This window comes from Patiria miniata, unplaced genomic scaffold (genome assembly GCF_015706575.1).
Source record: "Patiria miniata isolate m_02_andy unplaced genomic scaffold, ASM1570657v1 HiC_scaffold_29, whole genome shotgun sequence".
Taxonomy (NCBI): Eukaryota; Metazoa; Echinodermata; class Asteroidea; order Valvatida; family Asterinidae; genus Patiria; species Patiria miniata.
The window spans coordinates 21,620,984-21,636,260 of record NW_024037068.1 but is presented as its reverse complement, the minus strand read 5'-3'; the positions used below and the strand labels follow the sequence as shown (position 1 = coordinate 21,636,260).

Below are 15,277 nucleotides of genomic sequence, written 5' to 3'. Positions count from 1 at the left end.
ATGCAGTTTTATGCATAACGGCCATATTTACGGGCTCCGTTACTTATGCATGGCAGGGAAATGTATATATTAAAAGTGGAATGCTTGTTTTATACAGTACCCTTCAGGAGCCTTATTTTTCGTGAGTAGTATGATGCCAAAAAAAGTCTTCGGTTTCTGGTATGGAGCTTGCCCCAAAAGTGGTGCGGCGACGCGGCTTTTTTTTTACCATTCTTTTTCTTGAAATGTCGGCTGATGACTGCAAATGGTGCCCGACTAAATTTAGTGCAAATATATGGGAGTCCATAGAGGCCACATAAAGCTTATACTCGATCGTAACCCCATCTAAAAATATGTTAAAATTGTGCAGCAGCAGGATTCCAGTCAAACCAGTGAGTGTGGCGGTTTTGAGACATCATGTTTACGTTGAAAAAAAAAACCTTTTTAATTTTGCCGACGCGCATGGCTACGGCGACGCGCGCGCATACCAGAAACCGGAGACTGTTTTCTTTCTTTCTTTTTTTTTGACCTTAGGGAGACACCGGACACAATGTCTATACTCCAGCATGTTGTTCTTAGCTCGATCTGGTTTACAACTTTTAACTCCTCATAAATGTATGGAAAATATTTGACATTAAAGTTTTTGGTTAATTTTATTGAAAAGTTCACTTCTTTCAACATATATAATTTTCCATGCTTTTCCTGAATAAGTTATGAGGGCGCTGTTGCTGTGATGTCATTTCAGAAAAAAAAACTGCTCATCTTACGGAGGTTTTCTGTTCAAACTGCATGTGAACCTAAACTTGTGCTTATATTGAAACTCCCCAAAAAGTGTGTTCATATTGGCTTACTGTCATGTACTGAGACAATTAACAAAGAATCACCAGGGAAAAGAACATTTGCAACAGCGAAATATGCAAAATTCTGGCAACTGTTGGTGCTGAAATAGCTGTAACATGGAGGTTTTTGCCTGAAACTTTTGCTCAAATTGGAAATTTGCATTTGCAGTCGTTGCTGCGTCGGGCTTCAAAATAAACCGACAGGGTCTTTTCAACCTTTTTTTGGGGGGGGGGGGGGGTTCTCCGCAAAATGTAAAATATCACGTGGATTTTTCTTCTTCTTTTTTTTCTGCGACTAAGATCTTTGAAATGTGTTTATATTAATACAGTTTGCGTTCTACCTTAATAGTTTAGTGGGCCGCCACCCTAGCTGAGGCTACGATCCAGGACCAGTAATATTTTTGTAATTATCTGTTATGTTTAATTTATTTCATTTTGAGAACAAAAAAAAAAATCCGTATGCCAATGCTTTACAAAGTCACAGTCTTATCATTGGAAACTGCAACCTGACGCTTGTGCCAGGTCTAAAGAGAAAATTTCTAACTTATTTCCTAACGAAATTGGAAATGTTTCTCAGTCCCAGATTCATGTCTTAATTATCACTATATTTTTTTGCAATGACTGACCTTCATTGAGATGATTATGAAGAAAAAAGTGGCGTCAGGTTGCAACAGTTTTTCCTTATCATGTATCAGGATTTCAATCCGGAAACTTCGGATTTGAAATGACTACAAAGTCGATAACTTCCCTCCCGACGTATATATACCCGACGACAGAAAATCGACCCACGATCAATAAAATAAATCTCCGCTCCCATTGCTCCGTTGTGCAAACACCACGCGGATCGATTTGTTTACAGTGATCGCTGGAGGGCGCTATTGTTATTAGCTGAATTTTGTTGACAATACAATAACAATGAATGATAAATATTTTATGCTGAGTAAAAAAAAAATTCCCGTGTAATTAATTTATCAAAAACGCAGAAATAGATCGGTCACGGCAACAGCATAATGATATAAAACAGAAGCTCTACGGAAGAAAAGATTTCACATTATTTTTCTGAAAGATGTGAAATTCGACGGTGGTCATCAGGTGGTTTGTGATGGCTCTGTCTCCGCAAGAACGAACGTGGGCGCAGCTGCAGGAGAAGTAAGTCCGCCATTTCGTTTGTGAGCGTGTGGTTGTCATGGGAACGACATAAGAAACGGAAAGAATGTTGTACCGTTGTATCCTTACGCCACCTTTTTCATTATTATAGGCCTATAATCTCAATGAACGTCATTTATTTCAAAATTGTTGAAAAGACATGAATCTGGATCTATAAACAAATGAAAAGGAGAAAGGAACAATAGAAAATCCTTGATTTACAGTTGAGAGTCAGGGTTCCCAGATGAAAATTGAAAAATTGAGAATCGATAAATCTGCAAGATCGTGTGCTCATGCATTCATGAACTAGTATCCCAAGTTCTCTGCAAATAATTTTGTCAAACTTCATTATCCAATCAGTCGGTGTGTTGTGTGTATTTTTGTGCAGTTTGCAAAGGAAACGCCAGACCCACGGCCTCAATCGCGACCCACAAGGAGCGAAGTACAACAGATACAAGAAGGCTCCATCAGTGCCATTACCAAGGTGAAATAAGACCCATAAATACACTCAGAGCTCTGGATCTCCTTCTCTTAGTTTTCTGAAGACCTTTTTTAGACGAAGTAAAAAAAACAAGTTTCTCGTCCCCGCCCGCTTCCTTTTTGGAGGCCGCCTGGATTTTTTTATTATTTTTTATTTTTTTTAAAATGTAGTAGAAAAATACTGAAAAAGTCTACAAATTCATCGGAAAATAAATACCAATACCAATACAACTCTAAATGACACTGTAGGGCCTAAATATGTTCAGTTCTCTTGTCCTACTTGTCTTTCATCTTTAAAAGTGTCAGCAGCGGAACACCAACGGTTGCAGGAAATTTTGAAAAGGCGGTCATCTTGAAAAAAATTTAAAATAAAAAGCCCCGCCTCCTCCCTTTTTTCAAAAACCCCCGGCGAGAAACTATTTATTTTTTTTTACTTGGCCTTAAATGTAGCTAGGATGTTCCTAGTGTTAATGCTTCTCATAGAATGCTAGGAAACCTTCAGATTTAGCCGGCAATTATTTTTCATATGGGTGCAAATTTTCCAGAATAGTCAAAATTGCCGTATTACCAATATTTCTAAGTGTGATGCGATCTAGCTAATGAGTCATTTGTCAGGAACTTTCATTTGGAGATTCAGGCCAAAATAGGGCCACTTCATCACATCTCTTGGTGTTCCGACTTCCATAATTTTTTAACTAAAGTCTTAAAGATGATATCAGCATGCGGTTTTTGCAGCAGTAATGCTGAGACTGTGCTCTTTTCAAATCTGTAACAAAAATGACCAGGGTTGACAAACGACTCATTTAGCTTGATCGCATCACAAATAATGAGTGTTTGTGAGTACAATGGTAAGAATAAGGAAAGATTTCCACATACAAAGTTCACTAATTTTCCTCTGTATTGACTAACAACCCCCCAGATAGCAATTTCATATCATCAAAGTCAATTTGAGCAGTGAGAAAATACAAGCATTTTCTTAGAAAACACTAGAATTTTTCAGTCCAATCTCATAGGGTTTGTACACAGGGTGTTGAGTGAACTTCGTGTATGGAAATCTTTCCAAAAATAATTTCAAGAGGTGACAGATGAATGTTCCATTCCTCGAGGCAAAGCCTAGTAGAATGGAACATTCCTCCATCACTGGGCCCAACTAATTACCGTTAGCGTAAAATCTCTGATTTACTGTAGCAGAAACCTATTCCGTGCTTACCGTACAAGCGGATTTCATGGATTAGCATGGAATTTTGGCTTATGTGCATGCGTGCATATCCCGTATCTATATCTCGTATCTAATCAGTGCTTACATGGTTAGCACAAAAATTTTCTGCTAGCGCCGTTAGCAAAGAATGGTGATCATAAGCATGGAATTCCGTGGTTAGCAGAACCATGAAATTGGAGCCAGATCTCTCCAGTTAATTTGTTGCAGTATCACTTGATTACAACATTGTCATTGCATTTTAAAGGGAATGTATATCATTGGCTTTTGCTGCAATTTTCAAAAATGAACAATATTTGGGGGGTTTGTATAATATACCAAATATTGTTACACTGACATTTTTATAGTTTTGTGTTCGGAAATGCTGGAAAAGCCAAGAAAAAAGAAAATGTTCAAGTAGTCTGGTTCCCTGACTCCATTAAAGATGAAATGGATCAATTTATAGATGCCGGAAAATTGTAAGGTAAAGGAACCAGTCTAGCTGGCTTTCACCCGTTCATGAACATGTAACCAATAGCAAACAAAATTTTGACTGGAAAAAATGGTAAACTTGGAGCAGTAGTTGAAAAATAGTTAGGTTTTTTCAACGGTGGTCGGCCGACCACCGTTGGAAATGTATACAAAAATACCATTTTCTTGAAAATGACTTCACACCAGGTCCCATAATTTTACAGGATGCTTTAGACTGTCATTAACCAACATCCTAGTAAGGTATTTCGTAAAACGTGGTAGTTTTATTTGTTGATGTTTGCAAATGTTGTATATTCCCTTTAAAGACATGCTGCTTTACTTTGTAAATTGTTCTCATTCGTTTGACTGCAGGATTGTTGATTCGCCCTCTGATGCTCCCTTGCGTGGGAGTCACTACCCAGTCATACCCCCTGTAGCCAATGACAGGTAGTGTATTTCATAGACCCTATTTACAACAGGGACTGTGCGAAGGATGCAGTGCATATGTCATGGAGTGTCATGGCCTAGCGGTCAAGAACACCGGACTCAGTTCTGGTGTTTCAGAGGCAACAGTTACGTGGGTTCGAACCCGCCGGCCGACACTTGTACTCTTAAGCAAGGCACTTAACCATTATTGCTTCGTCCTTCATCAGATGGGACGTAAAGCCGTAGGTCCCGTGTGTTGTATATAATGCACGTAAACGAACCCAGTAATCACTTATCGTTAAGAGAAGGGGTTTGCCCTGGTGTTTCTGGCCTCCTGTATAAACTCCCACGTGGAGTATTTAGGAGAAGAACCAACCAAGAACCAAGAACCAATATGTTGGGTGCGATTGGTCGATCTGCCGATTTGAATAAATTTATAAAGTCCCATGATATTTTTTTAATTGTGCAACCCTCATGCAAATCTGGGCCGGTGTGAAATTTCCATCCATACTCGATCTTATTTGTTGTGATCATATAATGACCACAATAGACTTTATTCAGATTTCGGTATTCAGATGAGGAACCGGTCGGTGGCTTCCAAAAAGGGAGCTGCCATGGACCTTATTAGCATAATTGTTTCTTTTGCTCGACCTCCGTGGGAAGCTGAAAATGACAGATATGAACTTAATTTTGCAAGCCTTAAAGGTGCACTAGGTCCTGAAATCCCCGAAAATTTTATGTTTTGGATTGTTTACTTAGCCTATTTCAAACATCTGGTTGAAACGTCCGCAAAAGGCAAACACGATACGAATGAAATCACAACTAGCATCCAAACAGCTCGAATTTATGGGGTCGCAAAAGTGGACCCCGAAATTCGTTCTCGCACGCATAACACAAAAACGCCCAGTTTTGAAAGGATAGTTGTGTGGATGTTTATATCCTACTTTTAAATGTTATTTTGATTAACATCAACTCGTTCAAAGCGCGTTTTGTAGCTCCAATTGGGCTGTTCCAGGACCTAGTGTCCCTTTAATTATTAAGTCCTGACCTGCCATTCTTTCTTGATTATTTTATTCCTCCAGATTTTACAACGATGATGCCTTCAGTGTACAAAGCTACAACTCAGACTTTGGACAGAGCGAGGACTTTGATGACCGACCCTTCTACTCCTCATCACCCCAGGGTGTGAGTCACCCCTATCCTTACATTGGCACAGCCAGGGGTCACCATGCCAAGCCACCGGCTCAGCGCGACCCCTGGAACTCTTCCACTAGAGTCAGAGGGGAGCGGAGGCCTTTCGTGGACTCGGTGGGACATGCCTCCCGCCTGCCGGCAAGGCACCAGCAGAGACACATTGGGCACAGACCGAGGAGGGAAGTGAGGGGGAGGGACCCCAGGGTGGGGGGTTTCCACAGCCGGCACGTCTGGAGAGACCCAAATGAAGAAGCTCAATTGGAAGACGACTCGGCGACCGTTGTGCAGCGGCATTACAGGGGCTACCGAGCAAGAAAGGTGGGTGAATAATGACACCAATAGACCTTTATCATGCTGCCACCATTTCAGTCATGTTCCCTGCATAGGACAACAGTAATGAATGATAATGTTTGTGTAAAAAGGAACCAGACCATTTTTCCTTCCGGCGTCACTTTTACGTTGATTTGAATGGGAACAAATGAAGAATTGATAATGTAAAAGAAAACATAGAATCCATTTTTTTACTTTGAATGTATTTGCTTTGGCTGTAGAACCTGGAGCTGTTGCAGCATCTTCAGAACCCCAGCTTTGCCCTGAGCTTCATGCATCACTTCTTGAAGGACGCCTTGCAGAATGACCTGATCCTGGATGTCGCCTGCGAGGTCCTGGTGGAGGAACGATCACTCAAGCAACAGGTACAGAGTTAAGACCCAACTACGGCAATGGGCCCAGCTACAGTCAGGACAGTCCCAACTATAGTTGGGGAAGTCCAACTGAACTTGGGACAATCCTTTCTACAGGTGGATAGAAAAAACAAAAACGAGATATTATTGCCAATTGGAACAGAAGTAGGGCACATGTGAACCAAAGGGATGTATCTTCTGTTAGGGTTGAATCTCCTCTTTAAAATGACACCCTGGTCATGTCATTACATTCACGGTTGACTGAGCAGTAACCAATTTTATGAAAGGGTCTATTTTAGAGACGTGCGCCACTTTTCAATAGTGGGTTTTTTGTGTCAATTGTCACAGAGTGAAAGGCTATGGTTGCCAATCAAGGCAGGTGGGGGAACAAGAGATTTCACCATGAAAAGTGGCGCAAGTCTCTAAAAAGACCCTTTCATAAAATTGGTCACTGCTCAGTCAGCCGTGAATGTAAGGACATGATCAGGGTGTCATTTTAAAGAGGAGATCCAACCCTAACAGAGGATATCTCCCTTTGATTCACATGTGCCCTAATTCTGTTCCAATTAGCAATAATATCTCGGTTTCGTTATTTTTATCCACCCTGTATAGTCGGGATTGGCCGGCCAACTATACAGTTGGGCAGTGCTTTAGTTGGAGCATAACAGTATCACGCTGTGGACTCAACGGCAACAAGAAGAGAGTTCAGAGTATTGTCACACCCCACCTATAGCAGTGGTCCCAACTGTACTTGGTACTTGGTTGGTTCTTCTCCTAAGGACTTCCACAAGGGCGTATAACTATGAGGTCAGAAACACCGGGGCAAACCCCTTCTCTTAGCGATAAGTGTTTACTGGGTTCTTTTACGTGCGCTAGGCCTTATACAACACACGGGACCTACGGCTTTAAGTCCCATCCGAAGGACGAAGCAATAATGGTTAAGTGCCTTGCTTAAGGGCACAAGTGTCCGGGCCCGGGCTCAAACCCACGCCACTGTTGCCTCTGAAACACCAGAGCATGAGTCCGGTGGTCTTGACCACTAGGCCATTATACACTCCAACTGTAGTTGGAGAGTTTCAACTGAAGTTGGGATGATCCATAGATGAAGTAGGGATTGTCCTAAATATGGTTGGGGCGTAACAGTATCACTCTGGGGACTCAAGGGCAACAATAAGAGAGTTCAGAATATTGTTTCGCCCCAACTCTAACAGTGGTACCAACTATACATGTAGCTGGGACGGTCCAAACTTTAATTGGGACAAGCCTAATGATAATTGGGATTGTCCCAACTAGAGTTGGGATGATGCTGTAGTTATTACTATTACTATTATTATTATTATTATTTTATTTCTGGTTATGAAACCAAGGAATCCTCAAGAGCGCCCTAGGCACTGTAGCTCACAAGCCTGAAGAAACCTGTAGAGAGGAGACAATGTGAAGAAGTTACAGTTTTAGAGGTGGGAGGAAAACCCCAGAAGGATATTCTGGGGAAAACCCACGGAATCAGGTAGGGACTGAAAACCCAATCAACATATTGGCCCGGGCAGGATTCGAACCCGGGTCACGGCGGTGGAAGGCGAGGAAAGGACCACTACGCCAACCTGATTCCCCATTAGAAATGATGATGACTCATTAGAAATGATGGGGTAGCCTATGATATGTTTATGGTTAAAAAAAAAAAAAAAAAAAAGGTTTCAAACAAACCACAAATGTAAGCTAATTTGGTGTATTATTATGTTAATTTCAGCATTAGCTTTTTTTTTCATTTAAGCAGCATACAGAAACCAGGCGCTCAGGTGTCAACAGGTTGACTGACGCTTACAGCCCGTCTTACGACTCAAGGTTGGTAACTCACGGATCATCTTCACAAGGATAAACGACTCATCTGAGCTTGTGTACAAAATGCACAGAACAGATTGTCTACATGCGTGATATGCTGCGTCCGTGCAAAGAACAACGCATAGAATGTGTAGAACAGTGGGCGCGTGCCATGATTGCCGACAGCTGGCGGGCTGACAGAAATGTGACCCCTGAAAGACTGCAGTTGCGCGCCGCGTCTCATGCGCGCGCACGAGCAAGCACGATGTTGCGCATCGTGCCGTATCACGCATCTAACCAGAAATTTGGGGATGTCATTTATCCTTGTGAGGAGTATCCGTTGGTAACTCTAGTCTAAGGACCCATGTGAAAATTATTCCAGAAAAGTTAAGGAGAAATTACCCAACATTATTCAATGTAAACTTGAATAGAAATATCTGAGATTCCTGCTCCATTCGTGTAGTGTCTTAAATCAAGTTTTCTCTTGCGCAAGATTCCCCAGAGTGATGCAAAGATTTCTTCAGTATCCCAACTACACATTTACTGCCGGGAACCTGACTTTGTTGGGGGAAATCACTTGAAGTGACATTAGAACGCATTGCTTACGTTGCCCGGTGAGCATGCAAAGGTACCTTGGTACCGGTAATTACATGTACCTGGGTATCAGGTACCTGGGTTTGGGGTAACTTCGTATCGGTTACCTGGGTATAGGGTACCTGGGTATAGGGTACCTGGGTAACGGTTACCTGAGTATCAGGTACTTGGGTATCAGTACCTGGTATTGGGTACCTGGGTATTGGCTATCGAGGTACCTGGGTATCAGTACCTGGTATTGGGTACCTGGGTATCGGGTACCTGGGTAATGGGTACCTGGGTATTGGGTACCTGGGTATCAGGTACCTGGGTAATGGGTACCTTGTATCGGGTGCCTGGGTATCAGTACGAGTTTTACTTCAAATCATAATAGTACCACCTTAACACATTAGTCCTTGTAATGCCCAAATTCATTACGGACACACTCTCGCAAAATGTGGTCCGGCAGCTAGCTTTCTATACAAAAACCTCGTTGGCTCGGGGTTTTGTACGTAACCCTTATCAGTCAGCCGATCACGCTCAATTGACTTCGGCCAAACCGCAGTCCCATCATAAGAAATAAGTTAACAATGTTATCCGGACCATTTTTTCCGCGAGTGTGTCTCTAATGTGTCTGGGCACTCTATGGTTTCATGGAATAACCCTAACCTTCCTCAATCCTCCAAAATCCGCATGGCGGTTTTGGAGGATTTAAGAGGATTGAGGATGAATGGTTTTTAGTACATGAGGATTTTGGGGGATTGAGGATGAATGGTGTTTGAGGAGGAGGAGGATTTTGGAGGATTGAGGATGAATGCATTTTGAGAGGCCATTACGTGAATCTCCCATTTGAGCTAGACCCGAGTTTGCCTATGACAAACTCGGGTCCTACCTACCGATTTCAGATTCAGCAGCTTTCAACGCGATCTCTCTTATTTGATCAAGAGTTAACGAGCCGTGAACAGGTGGTGTATGGTGCCTCTGCCTGTGAGCTTACTGACAAAAAATATCTACCAAAGTCTACTAGGTTCTTGTTTATAATGTAAAGTATTTGGAAAAGTGTTAAAAGTTATTATGTGAGCAACTTTGAATCATAAAAATCGATCAAATATATCTCAAGAGATATCAAATAAGAAACAGTCCGACTTCAGCCATGCTCTTCAAGGTTTCCGTTATTTGACACCACCAGCTCATGGTCACTGGCCCTGGGGAAGTGGGTGCCAGGGTAAGTGTTTATCTTATAATTACTTTACTGATAACAGCTGATAAGAGTCACAGTGAAATCGGTAGGTACAGTTCAGGGGTTTTGGCAAATGGGAGTTTCACGTAATGGCATGCAGGACTGTCAGACGATTCTGAAGGATTGAACATAAGTGGACATTTTTGGAGAATTTTGGAGGATTGAAGATGGTTCCTAGCAAAAAGGCCCTAGGGGGTTAGTTAATCAGAGAATAAATACATTGTAATGCAAATGCATGTGCTAATGAGGTAACCTGCTTTTATGTCTGTCTGTGCAGTTTTTGGGAAGAGGCCTTGGACCGGCCGGACATTCACAGACCGGTGGCCGCCAGTCTCGTGATGGAGGTGATTCGCGAGGAGTCCCGCGGCGTTGTATCCGACGGGGTCAGCGAACTCTTGCAGGATTACTTCAACACCAAAGTCGTGGCCGACACCAGTGGGACGATGATGACCGAAGTGCTGGTGGAAATGCTGCCAGATTTGGTGAGATACGAGGAGCAACTGCACCTCACTGTGGCTGCATTAAAGCTACAGACCATCATTTGCAGCTACCCAAAAAGTAACTGACGTAATTGTTGTTGAAAAACATACTTGGGTGAAAGATAGTTAGGGAACTAAACTCCCTGTTCAATTATTCTGTATGGCATGCTGTCATTTTGAAGAAATGAACGAAAGAACGCCTTTCCAACGATGCGTCTTTAGTGGTTCATTTTTTTAATCGGCGAAACGCGGGCAAGCGTTTACACAACGCACATGCGCGTGCGGTTGCTATAATTCGTCAGATCAGTGCGCGACATCGTGTAGCTGCAATCGGCTCAGTGAGAACATGTCTCGGACGCTGAATTCAGGCCCAATTCAAAACATGATTCAGCAACTTTTGATTTGAAATCGAGATCCTACAATGTTGTTTTACTCAAAATATGCAGCTGAAACTGAGCTGAAACTTCATCAGGTTAGCTGTTCAGTACCCTTCTTTAGATTTTGAGAACTTTTGTTGCTTCAAACAAACAAAATGCACAAATTACAAATGATGGACAGTACCTTTAAAAGAAACACAAGGAACGGTCTCTCATTTTATCAACTGAGCAGCTCCTTATATTTATTCAACTTTTTGGTGGCATTGTTTTATACAAATGCAAGGGAATAGCTAGTCCCAGAGTGCAAAAAGATATATTCATTTGACTCATAATTGCTTTTCACTGGAAGTCTTTTTCATGTTTCTGGTCTACACAAACATTAAGTTCTGATTGCCCCATTAACATAAACAATGTTTGTTTTTTGCTCCTGTTTGACATATTTGATTTTGTCTCGCTAGTTGAAAGAGTGCCAAGTGGAGGTTGCCATGGAGACAGTCGTTGAGGATCTCATCGACGTGGAGACGCAGTCCTGTGTGGGCAGGTTCCTGCAGGAGGCTCTGGTGAGGGGAAACATGCCCCTCGACAGTCTCGAAAAACAGATGGACATACAAGAGGTGGAAGCTAGTTCTATGTCTTACGATCATATAATGTTTTATACCAAGTAATTTTCAATGTCTTTATGGCATTTTGTATTTGGTAAGCAGTCTATTTTTGAAATTTTTTTTTTTTTTTTCAATTGGCCGAAGGTTGCTAGAGTAGCTGAAAGTTCCTTATTAGACGCTGCTCTTCTAGATCATTTGCTGTCGGCGGTGGTAACGAACGTGAAGAAATGGAGCCATGTGGAATTTGTAGATAGGTTTCTGGATGGTAAGTGTGGAGAAGAAGAACTGAACTGGCTCGTAAGGTAGACAAAGTGCACAGATACACCCTGTGCACTACTGGCATGACTAGTGTTAAACTTGGAGGGGGGGGGGGGTTACTCATGGGTGTGCATAAAGTTTGTCAAGGGGGCACTGAAGGCAATTTTAAATTGTGGGGGGGGGGGGGGGTTGGAGGGAGACACAGGCTTGGGGTAACGTGCCCCCCGACCCTTGTAGTTATGCCACTGCTATACACTGTCATTTAGGAAAGGAGACTTTTCAGCCAAATACTAGAGTTTTTTTTTTAAACGTGACTTTTTTTCAGTACGCATCAATTTTTTTCATATGTTTCCAACAAACTGATGGCAGCATGATCGTTGTGGCGGCAAGATTGGCCGATCGATAGATGCAGCACAATCTGGTGAAAGTGCAAAGATCGCCCAATATCACAGATCCACCATTCACTCCCACATTCACATCAAGCCCGTTATACTTTTTTCCCTCCCAGACTGGTTGTTGGAGATTCTACTTGGCCAATATATCGGCATTGTACACAATCGGCGGGCTACTGAGGAATGCATTCCCCTGAAACGACTTCACGAGAAGGTTGTCACCGATGTGGTGAGTACTTCCTTTCATTATTCTCACTTCAGAATTTGTTGACAGCGTCTTCAACAGTTTGTTTTTTGTGTTCATTTCTAATTATTTTTAATCATTCTGAAGCGCCTGAAACGTCATTTTTGACCAGTTTTGGTACTAATAGGGTGACTCATGACCCAGTAACGTTCCATCCAGAGCCAGTCTCCCCCCCCCCCAAATCTCTCCCAAACTGTTGAATCATTTCTTATCATTTGTGGAATGGACTGATCTGTCTATGAACTCAGTTTCAAGAACCATCTTGTGTTCCATTATATTAAGCATAGTATCTTTATCTTTCTCCGTCCAGATCGGCTATTTTGCTCCCTATTTCCTCCTAGTATTTATTTAGTCTTATTATGATGTAAATCTTCTTTGACCCCTGTGGTCTGTATGTTCGTCAGTCAATCCTTGTTTATTGTCTGTATTCCATTTGTGCTTGTCTATCGCTTGTCTGGTTTTTTTTAAATATATTCTTCGAAATCGGTTTGTTTTTTTTGTAAGGGCATTCCCCTACAAGCTTCGGCTTTTTACAAATCATGCCTCCGTCTTATTATAATTACTTTTTGTTCGCATGATGCTTTTATTTTACTTTGGATGGCAGTAAATGTCACTTAACCCTAACTCCCTAGGCCTTTTTGCTAGGATGTAGCCTCATTCCTGCAAAATTCTCCAATTGGCCTCATGGAAAAATAACGGTCTCAATCCTGCAAATTCCTCCATTATTTCTTGAATATGGTCCGTGGAGGGGTGACCACTGCCTGAATCCTGCAAAATCCTGCGGCAGTGACTGCCAATATGTTGAGGCTTGGCCAGTGACATCCTGGAGCAGTACGGAGGATTTCAAGCATAATCCAGGCCTACATTTATGCATGGCTGAGCAAAAACAACACAAAGACCTTGACAAAGTGCATCCTACGGAATCAGTAATGCACGTTTGCCATGTAACCTCAATCCTCCAAATTCCTGCACTTTGGCAAAGAGGATTTTGAAGGATTCAGGGCGGTTAGGGTTAAATTGAAAAGAGGAATTGAAATAAAATGTCTTGATGATTACCCTGCAGGCTCTGGATACCATCTTCAGCGAGCTGACAGGCCATCTACAGGAAGATCTTCAAGACCTAGATGAATATGAGAGAGATGATGAAAGCCCGATACTCTGATGCAGTGTTCAATAGGTTCACAGGTTAAAATAGGCTGAACTGTTCTACCGAATGACATAATTGTGTGTACATGTATTAAATACAGTTGGAGAACATCAATTAAGAAAAAGAGAGAACAACAGATGCGTTGTTGTCCTCGAATGGAGGTCTTGAGTTGAGAACGGTCCTCACATGTGAGTTTGTGTGCTATGATAGGAGTGTAAAGTATGTGGGGTGTGTATATATGTGGGCGGGCTGTCACCGCATTAGGCCAAAAAAAAAAGTCTCTGGTTTCTGGTATGCGCACGCATCGCCGTAGCCATGCGCGTCGGCAAAATGAAAAAGGTTTTTTTTCAATGAAAGATGATGTCTCAAAACCACCAAACTCACTGGTTTGACTGGAATCCTGCTGCTGCACAATTTTAACGTGTTTTTAGATTGGGTTATGGTCGAGAATAAGCTTTATGTGGCCTCTCTGGACTCCCATAATATTTGCACTAAGTTTAGTCGGGCACCATTTGCAGTCATCAGCCGACATTTGAAGCAAAAAAAATCAGGTAAAAAAAAAAAAAAAAAAACGCGTCGCCGCACCACTTTTTGGGCAAGCTCCATACCAGAAACCGGAGACTTTTTTTTTTTGGGCCTTATGGGGAACTGTTTTATTGTTAGGGAAATAAGGATGGAGTTATGGGGACATTCTGCTGTCCCCATAGCGTCTTTGGTCCCCATAATACCATGGGACAACACTTCCGTTGAAGAATGGGTGTGCGGTAGCCACAATTAATCATGTATTGTCATCAGGCTTCTAAATCCTGTCTTGAATTACACAATTTTGTGTGTACCTGGTTACATTGATGTCTGAGGACTTTGGACTAATAGGTTACCTGTAATGCAAATAACCCCAGAGGACCTAAGCCAAAGTCCTCAGAAGGTTTTCGTGTACAAACCTAGTGAGACACGGTGAGAAAGCATTTTACTGCAAACGATAGGAACAAGAGGGGAACAGGGTCATTCCATTGTAAAGTTTGGGGTGCAAATGTGCGACATTCTTTTGTGTCCCTGTTACACCTGGGCTGTGTTTTTTGCCAATCAGGTATCGTTAAAGGGAATATACATCAGTTGCTTTGGCTGTAATTTTCAGAAATGGATGGAATTGGGGGGTTGGAAATATATAGCAAATATAGTTACACTGACTTTTTTGAGGTTTTAAGTTCGAAAATGCTATAAAAACCAAGAAAAACAATCATTTTCCTGTAGTCTGGTTCCCTGACTCCATATAAGAAGAAACAGAGCAGTTTACATACATTGGGGAATTGTCTAGCTGGCTCGTACCCGTTCATAGGTTTGTAATCGATTGCAAACAAGTGCGATGGTCAATTGGGGCCAGTATTTGAAAAAAAGCAAGTTTTTTCCAACGCTCATCGGCCGATCAGCGTTGGAAATTGTTACAAAAATGCCACTTTTCTTGAAAATGACAGTATACCAGGTGCCATGATTTTACAGGATGCTTTACACTGTCATTCACCAACAGTCCAGCAAGGTATTTCAAAATGATTTGGTAGTTTCATTTTTTGATGTTTGCAAATGTTGTATTTTCCCTTTAAACTTGACTTCACACTATTTTTATTTGTTTGGCAAGTACTTTGCTTTACATAATCACTCTCGGAGAAAGAAGGCATTAAAGGGAAGACACAACATTTGCAAACATCCAAAAACGAAATGATCAAATTATCACGAAAT

At 41.9% G+C, this 15,277-nt stretch overlaps 1 protein-coding gene across 2 annotated transcripts; it reads left to right on the top strand.

The window, feature by feature from the left end:
- The first annotated feature begins 1,730 nt into the window (after nucleotides 1–1,730).
- On the top strand, nucleotides 1,731–13,870 carry LOC119736036. 2 transcript variants are annotated; one of them, XM_038210028.1, is made up of 11 exons: nucleotides 1,731–1,967; nucleotides 2,353–2,448; nucleotides 4,483–4,557; nucleotides 5,619–6,048; nucleotides 6,282–6,425; nucleotides 8,188–8,255; nucleotides 10,322–10,526; nucleotides 11,359–11,514; nucleotides 11,647–11,767; nucleotides 12,269–12,381; nucleotides 13,460–13,870. In XM_038210028.1, the coding sequence occupies exons 1-11, from the start codon at nucleotides 1,921–1,923 to the stop codon at nucleotides 13,556–13,558; spliced, it is 1,554 nt and encodes a 517-aa protein (XP_038065956.1). In that variant the 5' UTR covers nucleotides 1,731–1,920; the 3' UTR covers nucleotides 13,559–13,870. The 2 variants fall into 2 exon arrangements, with proteins under 2 accessions (XP_038065956.1, XP_038065955.1); XM_038210027.1 differs by having other exon boundaries at nucleotides 8,185–8,255.
- The last annotated feature ends 1,407 nt before the right edge of the window (nucleotides 13,871–15,277 follow it).

What these genes read in the sequence shown, in the direction of transcription:
- LOC119736036 (XM_038210027.1), top strand. Translation starts at nt 1,921, where the DNA reads ATGGCTCTGTCTCCGCAAGAACGAACGTGGGCGCAGCTGCAGGAGAA. An exon ending in GGGGCTACCGAGCAAGAAAG is followed by an intron (nt 6,049 to 6,281) that starts GTGGGTGAATAA and finishes CTTTGGCTGTAG; the next exon opens with AACCTGGAGCTGTTGCAGCA. An exon ending in AACAGATGGACATACAAGAG is followed by an intron (nt 11,515 to 11,646) that starts GTGGAAGCTAGT and finishes AATTGGCCGAAG; the next exon opens with GTTGCTAGAGTAGCTGAAAG.